We start from the raw sequence: 13,659 nt of genomic DNA on the forward strand, positions 1-13,659 counted from the left end.
TTTTTGACTTTATTGAAAATAATACAGGGACCCTACAAAGCAAGAAGAAACAGAAGCAGGGGTGCTGAAGCCCCAGTGGTTGAACCTAAGGAAGCCGTGAGGCCATGTTGCTTTCCGGGAAGAAAACTGAGACTCCTAGAGGGTCTGACACTCTGCAGGGGTCCTCCCAGAGACTGCCCCAAAGCTGGTGGGGCCATAAGTCTGATCTTGGGCATCTGTGACACTTCCCTAGATCTCACTGATACTGCAAGGATAAATTCTCTAATCTTCATTAGCCACTAAGAAACTGTTTACTGCCACACACTTCCAAACTGAGGAACCACCTTATCAGCATCTTATACAACAAACTGGAGAAAATCAAGAAAGAGTTTATTTGTTAAGATACTACTGTTATGAGTGCCACAGGAGCACCTACATAGGCAAAAGTGGAAAGGAAGTATAGAAGAAATATGGATTTTGGCAAAGCTCAAAAGGAGGAGAATCCCTAGCGGTGATTAAAATTGAAATGTTTTTACAATATAAGTGAATTCCTCAGTAGAGGGTCTGACCCAAAGACCATACAGTCAATGGGTCTTTCTTTTGATTTCATTGGGCACTGAATCCAGCCTATAGCAGTTGAGCCCATGTGAAATGTTAAGGTTTATGTTGCAACATGTGGAGACATTCTTTTCTTCAGGAAATTTTCTAAGGTTTCTTTTTAACTGTTGAGGGTACCTGGGGTACATGACCTCTGTATATAGTAGGCAGCACTTTTGTGTAATCCTGGGATTTAAAGGGCAAAGTTACAGAGTACTAGAAAAACACGTAACAATCAGAAGTTAGTGATTTTTCCCCCCACCTGTATTTTGAAACTGAAAAAAATAGAAGTACTATAATTCCATCATTTTTTCCTTTCTCTATATATATTTAATGCAACAGAAAGTTGTATTTTATTCTATCTGATGTATGTAATTATGCTTTGGCTTCAAAACCACAAATAGTTGACCAGTGTCCAAGGCAATCCTACTGTTGGGAACTTTATTGGAAGAATAAATAAATTCATTGAAACGTAAAAATCATTTAAGTTTACCCAAGCCAGCATTTTAGGAGCTGTGAGGAGATGTTTTCACTTTGCCCAAGAACATTTGCTATGTATCTAAAAATGAAACAATGACAATTTGGCTATGTCTAGGCTAGAAGGTTTTGTCAGCAAAATGACCATTTTACAAGCAGAACTCATGGAGTGTCCAGATTCCCAAGGGCATTCTGTCTACAGTAAGCTGATGGACTGGAGCACTTTTGTCGACAGCTGTATCCCATTCGCCACGAGGGAGAACACCTCTGTCGACAGATCTGTTGACAAAAGGACAGTCTGGACATTCTAGGGAGCCTTCTGGCAGCAGAAAGGCTTTTGGGACACCAGGCAACCCTGGCCGTATCTACACTAGCCCCAAACTTCGAAATGGCCACGCAAATGGCCATTTCGAAGTTTACTAATGAAGTGCTGAAATACATATTCAGTGCTTCATTAGCATGCCGGCGGCCGCGGCACTTCAAAATTGACGCTCCTCTCCGCCGCGCGGCTCGTCCCGATGGAGCTCCTTTTTGAAAGGACCCCACATACTTCGAAGTCCCCTTATTCCCATGAGCTGATGGGAATAAGGGGACTTCTAAGTAGGCGGGGTCCTTTCGAAAAAGAGCCCCGTCAGGACGAGCCGCGCGGCGGCAAGGCGCATCAATTTTGAAGTGCCGCAGCCGCAGGCATACTAATGAAGCACTGAATATGCATTTCAGCGCTTCATTAGTAAACTGCGAAGTGGCCATTTGTGTGGCCATTTCGAAGTTTGGGGCTAGTGTAGACGTAGCCCCTGTCAGCTGTGTTTCCAGTTGGCTGTTTTACTGATAGAGTGGCTGAGCCATCTGTCTTGTGATCCACTTGGCAGTCTGGTCACAATCTGTTGACAGAAGTTTTGGCAGATACCTTGTGACAAAAACTTCTGTCTACAAATCACTATCATCAAGACATAGCCTTTCTGAACAGTAGTGCCAAATCCATTGATAATGTAACGCTCTGGCTATATTTGTTTAGTGAGGTAGTTTGAGATATGTTTTGTATTATTGACTTAGTTTAAAATGTAATGAAAAACATTATATGGTTTATGTCAGATATCTATTTATATGTACATTGGACACCCGCATAGCAAGCAGACAAGAATCTTTCATCAGAAGGGAAGTCGAGTCTTTTTGTTAAGGCAATGGATTATGATTCAAGAGATCTAGGTTCACTTGAAAGTTTTGTCAGATTCCCATGGTGATTTTAAGCAGGTCACACAATAACTTCCTGCCTCAGTTTTCCACCTGTAAAATAATAATAATAGAACTTTTCTCCCACCTTGTGTCTTTGTTGTCTGTCTAAAATGTCAGGTCTCTCTCAGGCAGGGTCTCTTTTCCTATGTGCTTTTATGGTTCCTAGCACAAACAGGGCTTGATCTCAGCTGGAGGCTTTAGGCACTAACGTACTACCAATAATAGTGTGAATGCTGACAGTGTGACTATAGGACAGCTCAGGCCCTTCTTACTGGCTGCCAATAAATGCAGGCTTTTCCTAAATATTGATATCAAGTGTGTTTTTGCATTAGAGCCCAGCTTGTTTTTTTCAGGCACATTTAGCAAGATATTTAGCAAGACCCTTGAGTATTCCAGGGCACAGCACTCCCATATTTTCATTCTTAAACAGAGAATGGGGACTGGGTAGTTTTAAATACAAAGCACAGAATTTTTGTCTTCAAAAATGTCTGACCCACAAAACAATTTACAGCCCTGAGTGACATAACTTTAGTGAAATCCAGTGTCTCCTAATCTGCATGTATCTAAATAAAACACCCATTTTGTTTGTTACTGTGTAATTTGCACTGGAGTTAGTGGGCATTATGTGTATTCAGTATGGATAGTGGACTCCTGTGTACACATTTCTAGCTGAGGGAGATGGAAGACAGATCTTCTTTCATTCTTTGTGGGTCTATCCATGGCATCAGAGGAATTTCCTAACTGACGTGACCCTTGTGGTGTTGGGATCAGCAGCTGCCATTATTTCAGCCCTACCTATCTTTCCAAATATGTTTGAAGGCGGTTGTCTTTTTGTTTCAGTTTAATTTTTTTGTTTGTTTTTGGTTTTAGAATATAAATGCCATGGATAGCTGGGTATGTGAGGAAGGGAATGATAAATTAAGTATATTTGTAAAAAAGTTTTTTTCCTAAAGCTTTTCACTTGTACCATTTAAAAAGAGCCCTCAATGTACTGTTTTTAAGGCTAATAAAAGATAAATTTATTTATTGTTTATTGCTGCTTCTATCATCAGAAGGATATTGAAACCTGTCGTCTTTATTAGCTTTCTGCATCTTAAACTCAGTGTTTAAAAGAGCTCTGGTAATTGGCCCCATTTGCAGGCTTGGAGAGGCAGCCAAGTACATATAAGCCTTTCTCAAGCAGGAAACAGGAATTAATGTGCAGCATTTCTCATCCTGTGGTTGAAATTTTCACTCTTGAGAAGAAAACACAATAAAAAACTGACGTTGCTGCCTCTGAGAGAATTAAAATGCAAGTTTTCCAATGTTGTGCTGGGGAAATGGTACTATCAATATTTATATAAAACATTTTTATGTGCTAGCAGAAAACGAGTAGCTGAAAAGCAGTTCTTTGGAAGCCTATTGAGAGTTTCTGTATCTGTTCTTGCAGGAGCATGTTACTAGAACTCTGACTGTGGGGAATGGAATGAATTTACATATCTGTTAGTCAAAGTGTAAAATTTTTGATAGTACGTTCTTGCCTTTAGGATGAATTTAATCCTAAGCTGTCTGAATTTGCAATGCTCTTATAAACAAACTACAAAACCGTATTTTTCATTCCTTTAGAAACCAGATGTGCGGCTCTCCAGAGGCAGCATAGATCGAGAGGACGGAACTCTCCAGAGCCCAGTAAGTATATGTCTGTGGTATCTTTTCATCTATCATCTCATTCTCCAGTTTCTCAGTAGAACACACTGTACATTGCCCTGATTATGGGAAACAAATTGAAGTTTGCTAAATCTTTCCATTATTATTAAGTGGGTCTGAAAGTTTCCAGAGGCTCAGCCTCTGCGGGAAAGGCAGCATCAGCAAATTTGTTCACACAACCGTTTGTGGTCCTTTATGTTCATACTGCTGTTGAAACAGATTCCTGAATGTTTTGTCAAACACACTGTGATTATTTTACATTGTTCATGTAATGTATAGCCAGGGCTTTATTTAAAAATAGGATAGTTTTGCTTTGATTTCTGTCAGCAGGAAGCAAGATTAAAATAACTTAAAGTTGTTTAAATAACTGAAGAACTTTCTCATAAGTAACACAAGTTTTGTTCAGTGCAACAACAGTCTCTTTGGGAGGTAAATAAGCTACTAAAAACAAATGAGGCAGATCCAGTATTCATTCATTTACTGCCAGACAACAGATGCAGCTATAGTATATTCCCACTCACTGACTTAAGTCACATCTGGTGTTTAAAAAAATGGAACTCAAATAGTTTCAGTTCCTTTGTCGTGTGTGTGTATGTTAAAGATTTAATTAACCTGCTTACCTGTAACTTGTCAGTAGTGATTTCTCTCATCAGAGTTTCTCTGAATTCATATTTTTATTGGCCTTTTTCATTAGCTTGAACTGTTGTTGTGAAATCCAAATGCTTAAGTACAATATACCTCACAGTTACAAACACCGTGGAAATGGGGGCAGTTCACAATCTGAACAAAAGTTAGTGTTCTTGCAAGTTTGCAACTGAACACTGACTCAATACAGCTTTGAAACGTTACTGTGCAGAAGAAAACTGTTGCTTGTAACCTTTTTAATTTAAATGACACAGGCACAGAAAGTTTCCTTACCTTCTCAAAATCTTTCTTTACCTTCCCCTTTAATTTTTTTTACGAGTTTACATTGAACATGATAGTGTACTGTATTAGGCTTTATTTATTTATTTATTTATTTATTTATCTTTGGTCTCTGCTGCTGCCCGATTGTGTCCCTTCAATTCCAAATGGGGGATTGTGGTTGACCAGTCAGTGTGTAACTCTGAAACTCCATTGTACTCCTTCATCACTTAAACATTATAGAGGAGGGGGACTTTGAGACGGATTCACAAAGGGATTAAGACACCTAACTGCCTCTTCAGGGACTAACTATAAAATTTAGATTCTCAAAACCTCTGCCCATCTGCTGCCTAACTCTGTAGGTACCTAAATTGCCAGATAGATGAGGTGGAGAGCTGAAACACAAAATAATTAGGGCTAAAAGCAGTGAATTTTTTGTATTTTTTAAAGGCGGCAGGGTGGTACTCAGCCAGCTATCTGCCCCTCTGGCCCAGCCAGTCCTGAGGCTGGAGCTGCCAAGGTGCCAGTACTCAGTACCTGCAAGTATCGTCACAAAAAAAAGCACTGGCTAGAAGTGTCCACTAATTTTTGGTGTTCAATTTCATAGAATCATAGAATACTAGGACTGGAAAGGACCTCGAGAGGCCATCGAATCCAGCTCCCTACCCCAATGGCAGGACCAAGTACTGTCTAAACCATCCCTGATAGACATCTATCTAACCTGTTCTTAAATATCTCCAGCGATGGAGATTCCACAACCTCCCTTGGCAATTTATTCCAGTATTTGACCACCCTGACAGTTAGGAACTTTTTCCTGATGTCCAACCTGAACCTCCCTTGCTGCAGTTTAAGCCCATTGCCTCTTGTTCTATCCTCAGAGGCCAAAAAGAACAAGTTTTCTCCCTCCTCCTTATGACACCCTTTTAGATACCTGAAAACCACTATCATGTTGCCCCTCAATCTTCTCTTTTCCAAACTAAACAAGCCCAATTTTTTCAGCCTTTCTTCATAGGTCACATTCTCTAGACCTTTAATCATTCTTGTCGCTCTTTTCTGGACCCTCTCTAATTTCTCCGCATCTTTCTTGAACTGTGGTGCCCAGAACTGGACAATACTCCAGCTGAGGCCTAGCCAGCGCAGAGTAGAGCGGAAGAATGACTTCTTGTGTCTCGTTCACAACACACCTGTTCAGATTACTACAGTTTGAGATTACTAGAGCTGAATTTTTCAGAACATTGCTCTAGTGGGTTTCATTTGCCTTTATGAGTGTTCAGTACTTCTGCAAATATGGAAATTTGTGGTTAAAATTTGGTCAAGTTTGAAGCATCTGAAAACAAGGTCATATCATGGAAAGTGTTAGACAACTTTAACTCTAGCTATCTTTGCCTGCAATTTGAGTACCATAAAAGTCATTTCTGCAAATATGGCAACCTAGGATTTGAATGGGTTGAGCATTTGTAAGGCAGCTAAACCTGGCTAAACTTCTTTTGGATGAATATTGCATTGTGGTCACCAGTGCTGTTTACCCCATTAGTTGTGTTAATGAAAGGATGACCAATTGGTTGGACTCTAGTCTGACATGCAGGAGACCCAGGTTCAATTCTCTGTTGTGTCACAGACTTCATGTGCAGTCTTGGGCAAGTCCCTTAATGTCTCTGTACCCCATCTCTAAAATGGAGTTTATAGCTCAGTACCTCACTGGGGTTATGATAGTATAAATACTTGAAAGATTATGAAGACCTGTTACTGCAATCATGTGGTCTGCGTGAGTACTAAGAGAGGCAGATTTGTAAGCACCAGTGTTCTCTAACATGCAGTCAGAGATCAAGTTTGATTGGTGAGGCTACATAGTACCAGCTAGTTTGGACAAATTAAATTAATTAATTAGCACTCTGTACAGTGTTCTGTACTGGATTCGTCCATATCTGAGGGTGAGTTCATTCAGCAACTCATGTATCTTTGTACTAGGTTAGGTGAACGAACCCTCTGTTGTTAGAACTAGTTGTTTTTCAGTGTAATTCAATGAAAATGCAGCCTGTTATGGGTGGTTTTCACTTAATAAATAAATATTCTCTTGGTATGTTTTATTGTGTGCTTAGCTAAATCAACACTTTTAACTTGCAAAAGAAACCCTAACATACAGGAGCATTTTCATAAAACATGAGTGTATTTAGGTTATGTGATGATTGTTTTCCAAGAATGCAAGTCTCCAAAAAGATTTGTTCAGTTGTGACTAAACAGATTTTTTTCTCCTACTTGGCAGTAAAGTATGTAAATATAATTAGCAATGCAACTCATTTCAATCCAATATAAAGAGTTTCTGAATTAATAAGTAGAGTGTCTTTTTTTATTCTGTTTTTACTATGAAGCTCTAAAAGTCTGTTTTTATCTGTTTAAACTATCACAATAGAAAAGACCTGAGGTGTGCAGTATTATAATTTTTCTGATTGATTTTTTTTTCTTTCAGCAGCCATGACTTATTTAAAAAGAATTTTTGACAGAGATTAAATATGTTATAAATATGCCATCTATTTGACTAATGCCAGTATGGGTCTTGCAAGAGCAAACTATTAATATTACAGATAAAGGCCACTGGTACGCAGCACAATACAAGATGAATGAAGTAATGTAATCTGAAACTATGAAGTGATGGGGACCAGAGAAAGTATTTTTGGAATATCTGTGGCTGGAAATCTTAAAGAGGTTGGACAGCTCCAATAGATAAGATTGCTTCAGACTGAGGATCCTGGTAAACACCATTAGCATAACAACTTGAATACTAAACTTCAATTTTCTTTTATAGGCTGGTAACCAGCACATATATCAGCCTGTGGGTAAACCAGGTAAGCCATAAATTTACTATATAATCATCATGAACCCTCAAGTTCATTATCTTTGATACACTTCTTCTGATCTTAGAAATGTATTGATTGCCACATTAATAAATAATAATCAAATTGGAGTCCTGAGTTTAGGCATCTAAATAAAATTGAGCATGATTTCCAGAAGTGGTAGTCATGCACTACACCCGTTGATTACTTTAGGAGATGCTCTCGCTAATTTTATTTAAATGCCAAATTTTTGGCCCCAAATTTTTCAAATTTGTGGTCGACGTTTTTGAGGCCTCCCTAACATGATTATGTTGTCATTCTCATCATTTCAGGGCTTCAGAAAGGCTGTGGGATCTTTCAGTCTCTGACTTCCTTTAGCTGCAATAATGATAAGCATAGTTTAGCAGATGGAGTTTTCATAAATTGAAACAGAACAGAATTATTCAATGTACTAAATACCTTCTTAACATGTTATAAAGTCAGTATAGTAGATCAGTCCTTTTGTAAGGTATGTAAAATATGTCTTTAACTAGATCATGCAGCACCACCAAAGAAACCACCTCGTCCTGGAGCCCCCAGCCACTTGGGTAGCATTGCCAGTCTCAACAGCCCTGTGGACAGCTACAATGAAGGAGTGAAGGTACATTGCTCAAAGTCATATGAAGTATATTTTAGCTAATTGCTCGTTTTACACCAAAAAAACCCATCAGCTATTATTAATGTGAGAGTTGATGCTGAAAGAGAAGACAAAACTGAAGTCTGTAACTGAATATGTTGTCTTGGGACATATTCATACTAACTGTTGACAGATTCAATAAGGTATTATGCAGTGAGTCCAAAGGAGAACTTTGCTACTGTGATTTTGCATATGCCCCCAGCTGGATTTTGTTTGGAACAAGATTTCCGAAAAAGATGTGCTCTCTCCCCACCCGTTCCTCATTACCCACCATTGAGCTTTAGTTGGAATTTCATTTGCAATTACTTCCAGCTTGAAGAACAGTTGATCTAGGGCAGAGGCCTGCAACCAAAACAGTGAGAAGAACATTTTTTCAAATTCAGTTACAAACTCAATCCTTCAAGAGCTGCAATGCACGTGAATAGGAGACAGTCCTTAATAAATAACATCAAACCATACTTTTTATCACCCCTATTTTAAGAACAGTGCATTGATTTGTACCAATTAGAAAGTTGTTACCTCCATCTCCAAGCTTAACCCGCCTCAGCCCCCAAATCCACCCCCAGTCCCCATGCTTTAGGCCCCCCATCCCCAAGTTTAACCCTTTCCAGCTCCAAACTGCTCCCCCATCGTCAGGTTTAACTCCTCTCAGCCCCAGACCACACACCCTCAACCGCAGGATTAACCTGCTTCAGCCCCAACTTCTGCCCATCCTCAGGATTAACTCACCTCAGCACATGCAGCTCCTCCACAGCCACCTCCTCTCGGTGGAGCTGTGCGACTCCAACAGGGACAGACTCAACCATCCCTCCCCCGCAGCTCTCCTGCTAGCTTAGCACTTCCCCCACATGGAGTGCGGACGGCTCCCTGCCCTGCCAGTTTTCTCTTCCAGGGCTCCCTGCTGCAGCGCAGTGGCTCCAGAGGCTGACGCCAGTTAAACAAAAAAACCTACATTCATTTGGTTTCACAGAGGGCACCTGAATTTAGGCATTTTTTTGTTTAAGCTGTGGCAGCCTCTGGAGCTACAAAGAGGAGTCAGTGGTGGCAGTGCTTGAAGCTGCAAGTGGCTCCTTAAAGAGCTGCAGGTTGCCAACCCCTGATCTTGGGGTACAACAGACCATTCCCACTGCAGTTTCCCCATCTGAATAGTATAACCACACTTCCATTTATTTTAACAATGTTATGATTATATACATAGTGGCTTAGCTGTCCTAGGCACTTCAGTGCATGCCTTTGCTCATGAGAATGCTCATCGGATTTATTTTTTCGTCCACCTCTCTGTTGTGAGCTTCCAGTGTGCTTCTTGCTGCAGTGTCATAGTGGCCCTAGAGCACTGCTAGAGTGTTTTGGGAAAGGGCCCAGTAAATGGTGCATTTCAGATGAACTGCGCCATGTACTAAACAATCACCTATCGCATCAGCCCCCAAGTGGGATTCCAGGGTGACTGTGATACTGCAGAGTTCAGTGTCTGGGGAATCCTGCTGGAGCAGATGCTGCATTTTCACCTAAAGAGCAAGAAAGCTGCATGTGCTGAGTGCCCCTTGTCCAGGGGCTGACGTAAATGGGATTCATTTCTAACACACAAATGACTTTTAAACATGCCTGTTCACTGCCTTTGTGAATTAGTTAGCCTTGTAAACTATGAGAAAGTTGGGATTCAGGGAGCCTTTGTGCCTCCTGAGGTGTAAGAGGCTGAAGCTGTTTTCTCTGGCAGTGTTTTTCAGTGGCAATACATAGTGCTCTCTGGGAGCTCTGGGTCAGTGATATTGTAACAGTGAAATAGATTTCTGCAGTGCTGATTCATGCTATCCGTTTGTTTCATCTTTGGAGTGAAATATGGCACCATGAAAATTTGATTGCTCCTGTTGTAATATTAACTACCCAGAATCCCCTGCCTCTGGTTTCTCAGCAGATGCCGTCGAGAATGGCCACAGAGCTGATTTATTTGTGCTCCAACAATCTCTTAAGAGAGAAAAGGTGGAGAAGACATAGCACAGCTAAACATGCCCTGGCCAAACATAGGCTCCCATAGAGCCATGTAACTTACATGCTGCCATAATGCAAACAAATAATGATATAAAGCAAAGACAATTTAGTAGGAGCATTGCCATTGCATTAGTAGGAGTATTGCTAGCAGATTGAGGGAAGTGATTGTTCCCCTCTATTTGACATTGGTGAGGCCATATCTGGAGTACTGCATCCTGTTTTGGGAACCCCACTATAGAAAGGATGTGGACAAATTAGAGTCCAGTGGATGGCAATGAAAATGATTAGGGTGGTAGGGCACATGACTTGGGAGAAAAGGCTGAGGGAACTTGGCTTGTTTAGTCTTCAAAAGGGAAGAATGAGGGGGTGGGATTTAATAGCTCCCTTCAACTACCTGAAGGAAGGTTCCAAGAGGATGGAGCCCATTGGCCTGCTAAACCCAGGGTTGTGAGTTCAGTCCTTGAGGAGGCCATTTAGGTGCCTGGGGATATAGATTTAAAAAAAAAAAAATCTGTCAGGGATGGTGCTTGTTCCTGCCAAGAGGGCAGGGGACTGAACTCAATGACTTCCTTAGGCCCTTTCCAGCTGTATGAGATGTGTATCACCATATATTCATATTCAGTCTATTCTCAGTGGTGGCAAATGACAGAACAAAAAGAGTTGTCTCAGATTTCAGTGGAGTAGAGCTGTGGTGGATATTAGGAAAAACTATTTCACTATAATATTGATAAATGCAAAATAATGCGTATTAGGAAGCAAAATTCCTGATATAGGTATAAAATTATGGGGATTAAATTAGCTGGTACCGCGCAAGAGAGATGTTAGAATCACTGTGAGTAGTTCTCTGAAACCATCCACTCAGTGTGTAGCAGAAGTCAAAAAAGCAAACAATGGTAGGAGTCATTAAAAAAGGGACGGAGAATAAGACAGAGAACATCTGATTGCTTCTGTATGAATCCATGACACACCAGATTTTTAATACTGTGTGCAGATGTGATCTCCTCATCTCAAAAACAGTATCTTGGCCTTGGAAAAAGCTTAGAAAATGGCAGCAAAAATTATTGGAGGTATGCACCACGTGCCGTATGAGGAGAAATTAACAAGATCAGGACTTTTCAGCTTAGAAAAGAGAAGACTGAGGATAGATATGATGATACAGGTCTATAAAAGTTATTTACAGCACAAGAACTACAGGGTCACCAAATGAAATTAATAGGTAGGAGGTTTTAAAAAAAACAAAAGGAAGTGCTTCTTCATGCAATGTGCAGTCAGCCTGCGGAACTCCTTGCCAGAGGATGTTGTGAAGGCCAGGACTTTAACAGGGTTCAAAAAAAGACCTAGATAAATTCATGGAGGTTAGGTCTGTCAGCAGTTATTAGCCAAGGTGGACAGGAATTTTGTCCCTAACCTCTTGTCAGAAGCTGGAAATGGGCAATAGGGGGTGGTTAGTTGAGGATAACTAGTTCTGTTCATTCCCTTTGGGGCACCTGGAATTGGCCACTGTCAAAAGACATGATACTGGGCTAGATGGACCTTTAGTCTGACCCAATATGGCCTTTTCTATGTCACTAAGAGGGTCATGAAGAACTGGAATGTCTGCAAGGAAGACCTGGGTTCCTTTGCAGAGGACATTGCTGGTATGCTTCATGATATGTCTTACAGTCCTGAAAAAACAATATGGAAACACAGTTCCTCCTGAGACATACCAAACAAACCATCAAAGCTGTTTACTTTTAACAAAAATGAACTAGTTCCACAAGGTGTTCTCTTGGTCTCGCTCTTTCTTCTCCTCTGAGATTATATGAATGCTTCAGAATCAACATAAGTGGCCACTTTAAGCTAGATTGTTTATTACAAAATGGTGCCAGTATTTGTTGCCAAACTTCAGAAAATGTGAAAAACAGATATGTTACTAAATTCAGCTTTTCTATGTAAAATTCACTTGTAAATACTAACACTTGATAAACATTAAAAAATATATGCAGAAACAATATGCTTTTGATACCAGGACCAGACAAATATAGGTAGAAGCTCTCTAGTCCAGCACTCTCTCATTTAGCAGCATCTGTAATCCAGCATGATTTTAGTTAGCCAGATGACCACTTACTGTACTTCCCAGGGTCTCATAAAGTATGTTTACAGCCACCAGTCCTGGCTCTCAGTGTTCAGTGCTGTAATTTAGCTCTAATTTACCCCTAAATGCAAAGGTAACTGGAGACTTTTGATTTATAAAAATTCCACTGGCTGTCAGGGGTAAAGCTAGTGCTTTTTTCAGAGTTAAAACGGCTTTGTGTTAATTTTCTGCATTGAAGGTCTTTCCTGAAACAAAACAAAAAAAAAACAGTAACGTAGCACTTTAAAGACTAACAAAATAATTTATAATAAAATAATTTATTCTCTTGAAAGAGAGGCTGCTGAACTCTCTTTTACATTCAAATTCAACACATTAACACGTGGTTTGAACCGGGATGCGAATTTTCTGGGTCATAGGGGCTCTTTTGCATACTTGGCTTAATCTAATTCTTGACTTCTGCCCCTCTACTCTCTGATTTGCTCACCTTGATAATTTTTCTTCTGATTTGTCAACCTTGATTACTATTTTTGGTTCTCTGTGCCTTAAATATTGAGTCTGTTCTGGTATGGCTATGGTCTGAAGAAGTGGGTTTGTCCCATGAAAGCTCACCTAATCAATTATTTTTTTAGTCTTTAAAGTGCTACTTTACTGCTTTTTTGTTTTGCTAGTATATAGACTAGCACAGTTTTCTCTCTTTTACTTTCCTGAAACAAGTTTATCTTACCTTTTTTTCTGGAAGCTTGTATTTGAATACAACATGGCTTTGTCAAAGTCTTCCAGGTTAAAAAAAAAAAATCCTGAGATAATTAGTCCATAAAAATCTAATTAAGGAATTAGTCTCTCTCAAACTGCGCTGATTGAACTTACACATTCTTCTAACTCCCTTTTCCTTAACGACAGAATACAAGTAAAAATGACAAGACTTAAAGGTTCCTATCCTGGAGCCTGTGGAGACATATGCATCACAAAATGTACAGTATACAGTTACATGTTCAAAGGAAATGTGAAGATAACTCTGACCATTTAGTTTGCTGTGGAGCATTGTTGGTGTAGGAACAGCTGAGAAAAAAAAATGATGCACCAAGAACTACCAATACCCTTATTCTGTGATTCCAAGGCCCAGACAAAGGAATCAAATGAGTTGTGTGTAATCAGTTCAAAATGGTCTCTCAGTAGTTTGAAAGCAGTCTTAACCAAGTATCTTCATGAACAAGAGC

The 13,659-nt window shown here is 40.0% G+C and overlaps 1 protein-coding gene across 11 annotated transcripts in view; it reads left to right on the plus strand.

Moving 5' to 3' along the window:
- The window catches only part of PTK2 (protein tyrosine kinase 2), a 418,848-nt gene that overhangs the window by 395,478 nt on the left and 9,711 nt on the right, over positions 1-13,659 (plus strand). For all 11 annotated transcript variants that reach the window (XM_074986603.1, XM_074986600.1, XM_074986607.1 and 8 more), the window contains 3 exons: positions 3,892-3,954; positions 7,679-7,718; positions 8,240-8,346. In XM_074986603.1, coding sequence (XP_074842704.1) covers positions 3,892-3,954; positions 7,679-7,718; positions 8,240-8,346 — 210 coding nt within the window. The remainder of the gene's footprint in view (positions 1-3,891; positions 3,955-7,678; positions 7,719-8,239; positions 8,347-13,659) is intronic.

This window comes from Carettochelys insculpta, chromosome 2 (genome assembly GCF_033958435.1).
Source record: "Carettochelys insculpta isolate YL-2023 chromosome 2, ASM3395843v1, whole genome shotgun sequence".
In the NCBI taxonomy this organism is placed as follows: domain Eukaryota; kingdom Metazoa; phylum Chordata; order Testudines; family Carettochelyidae; genus Carettochelys; species Carettochelys insculpta.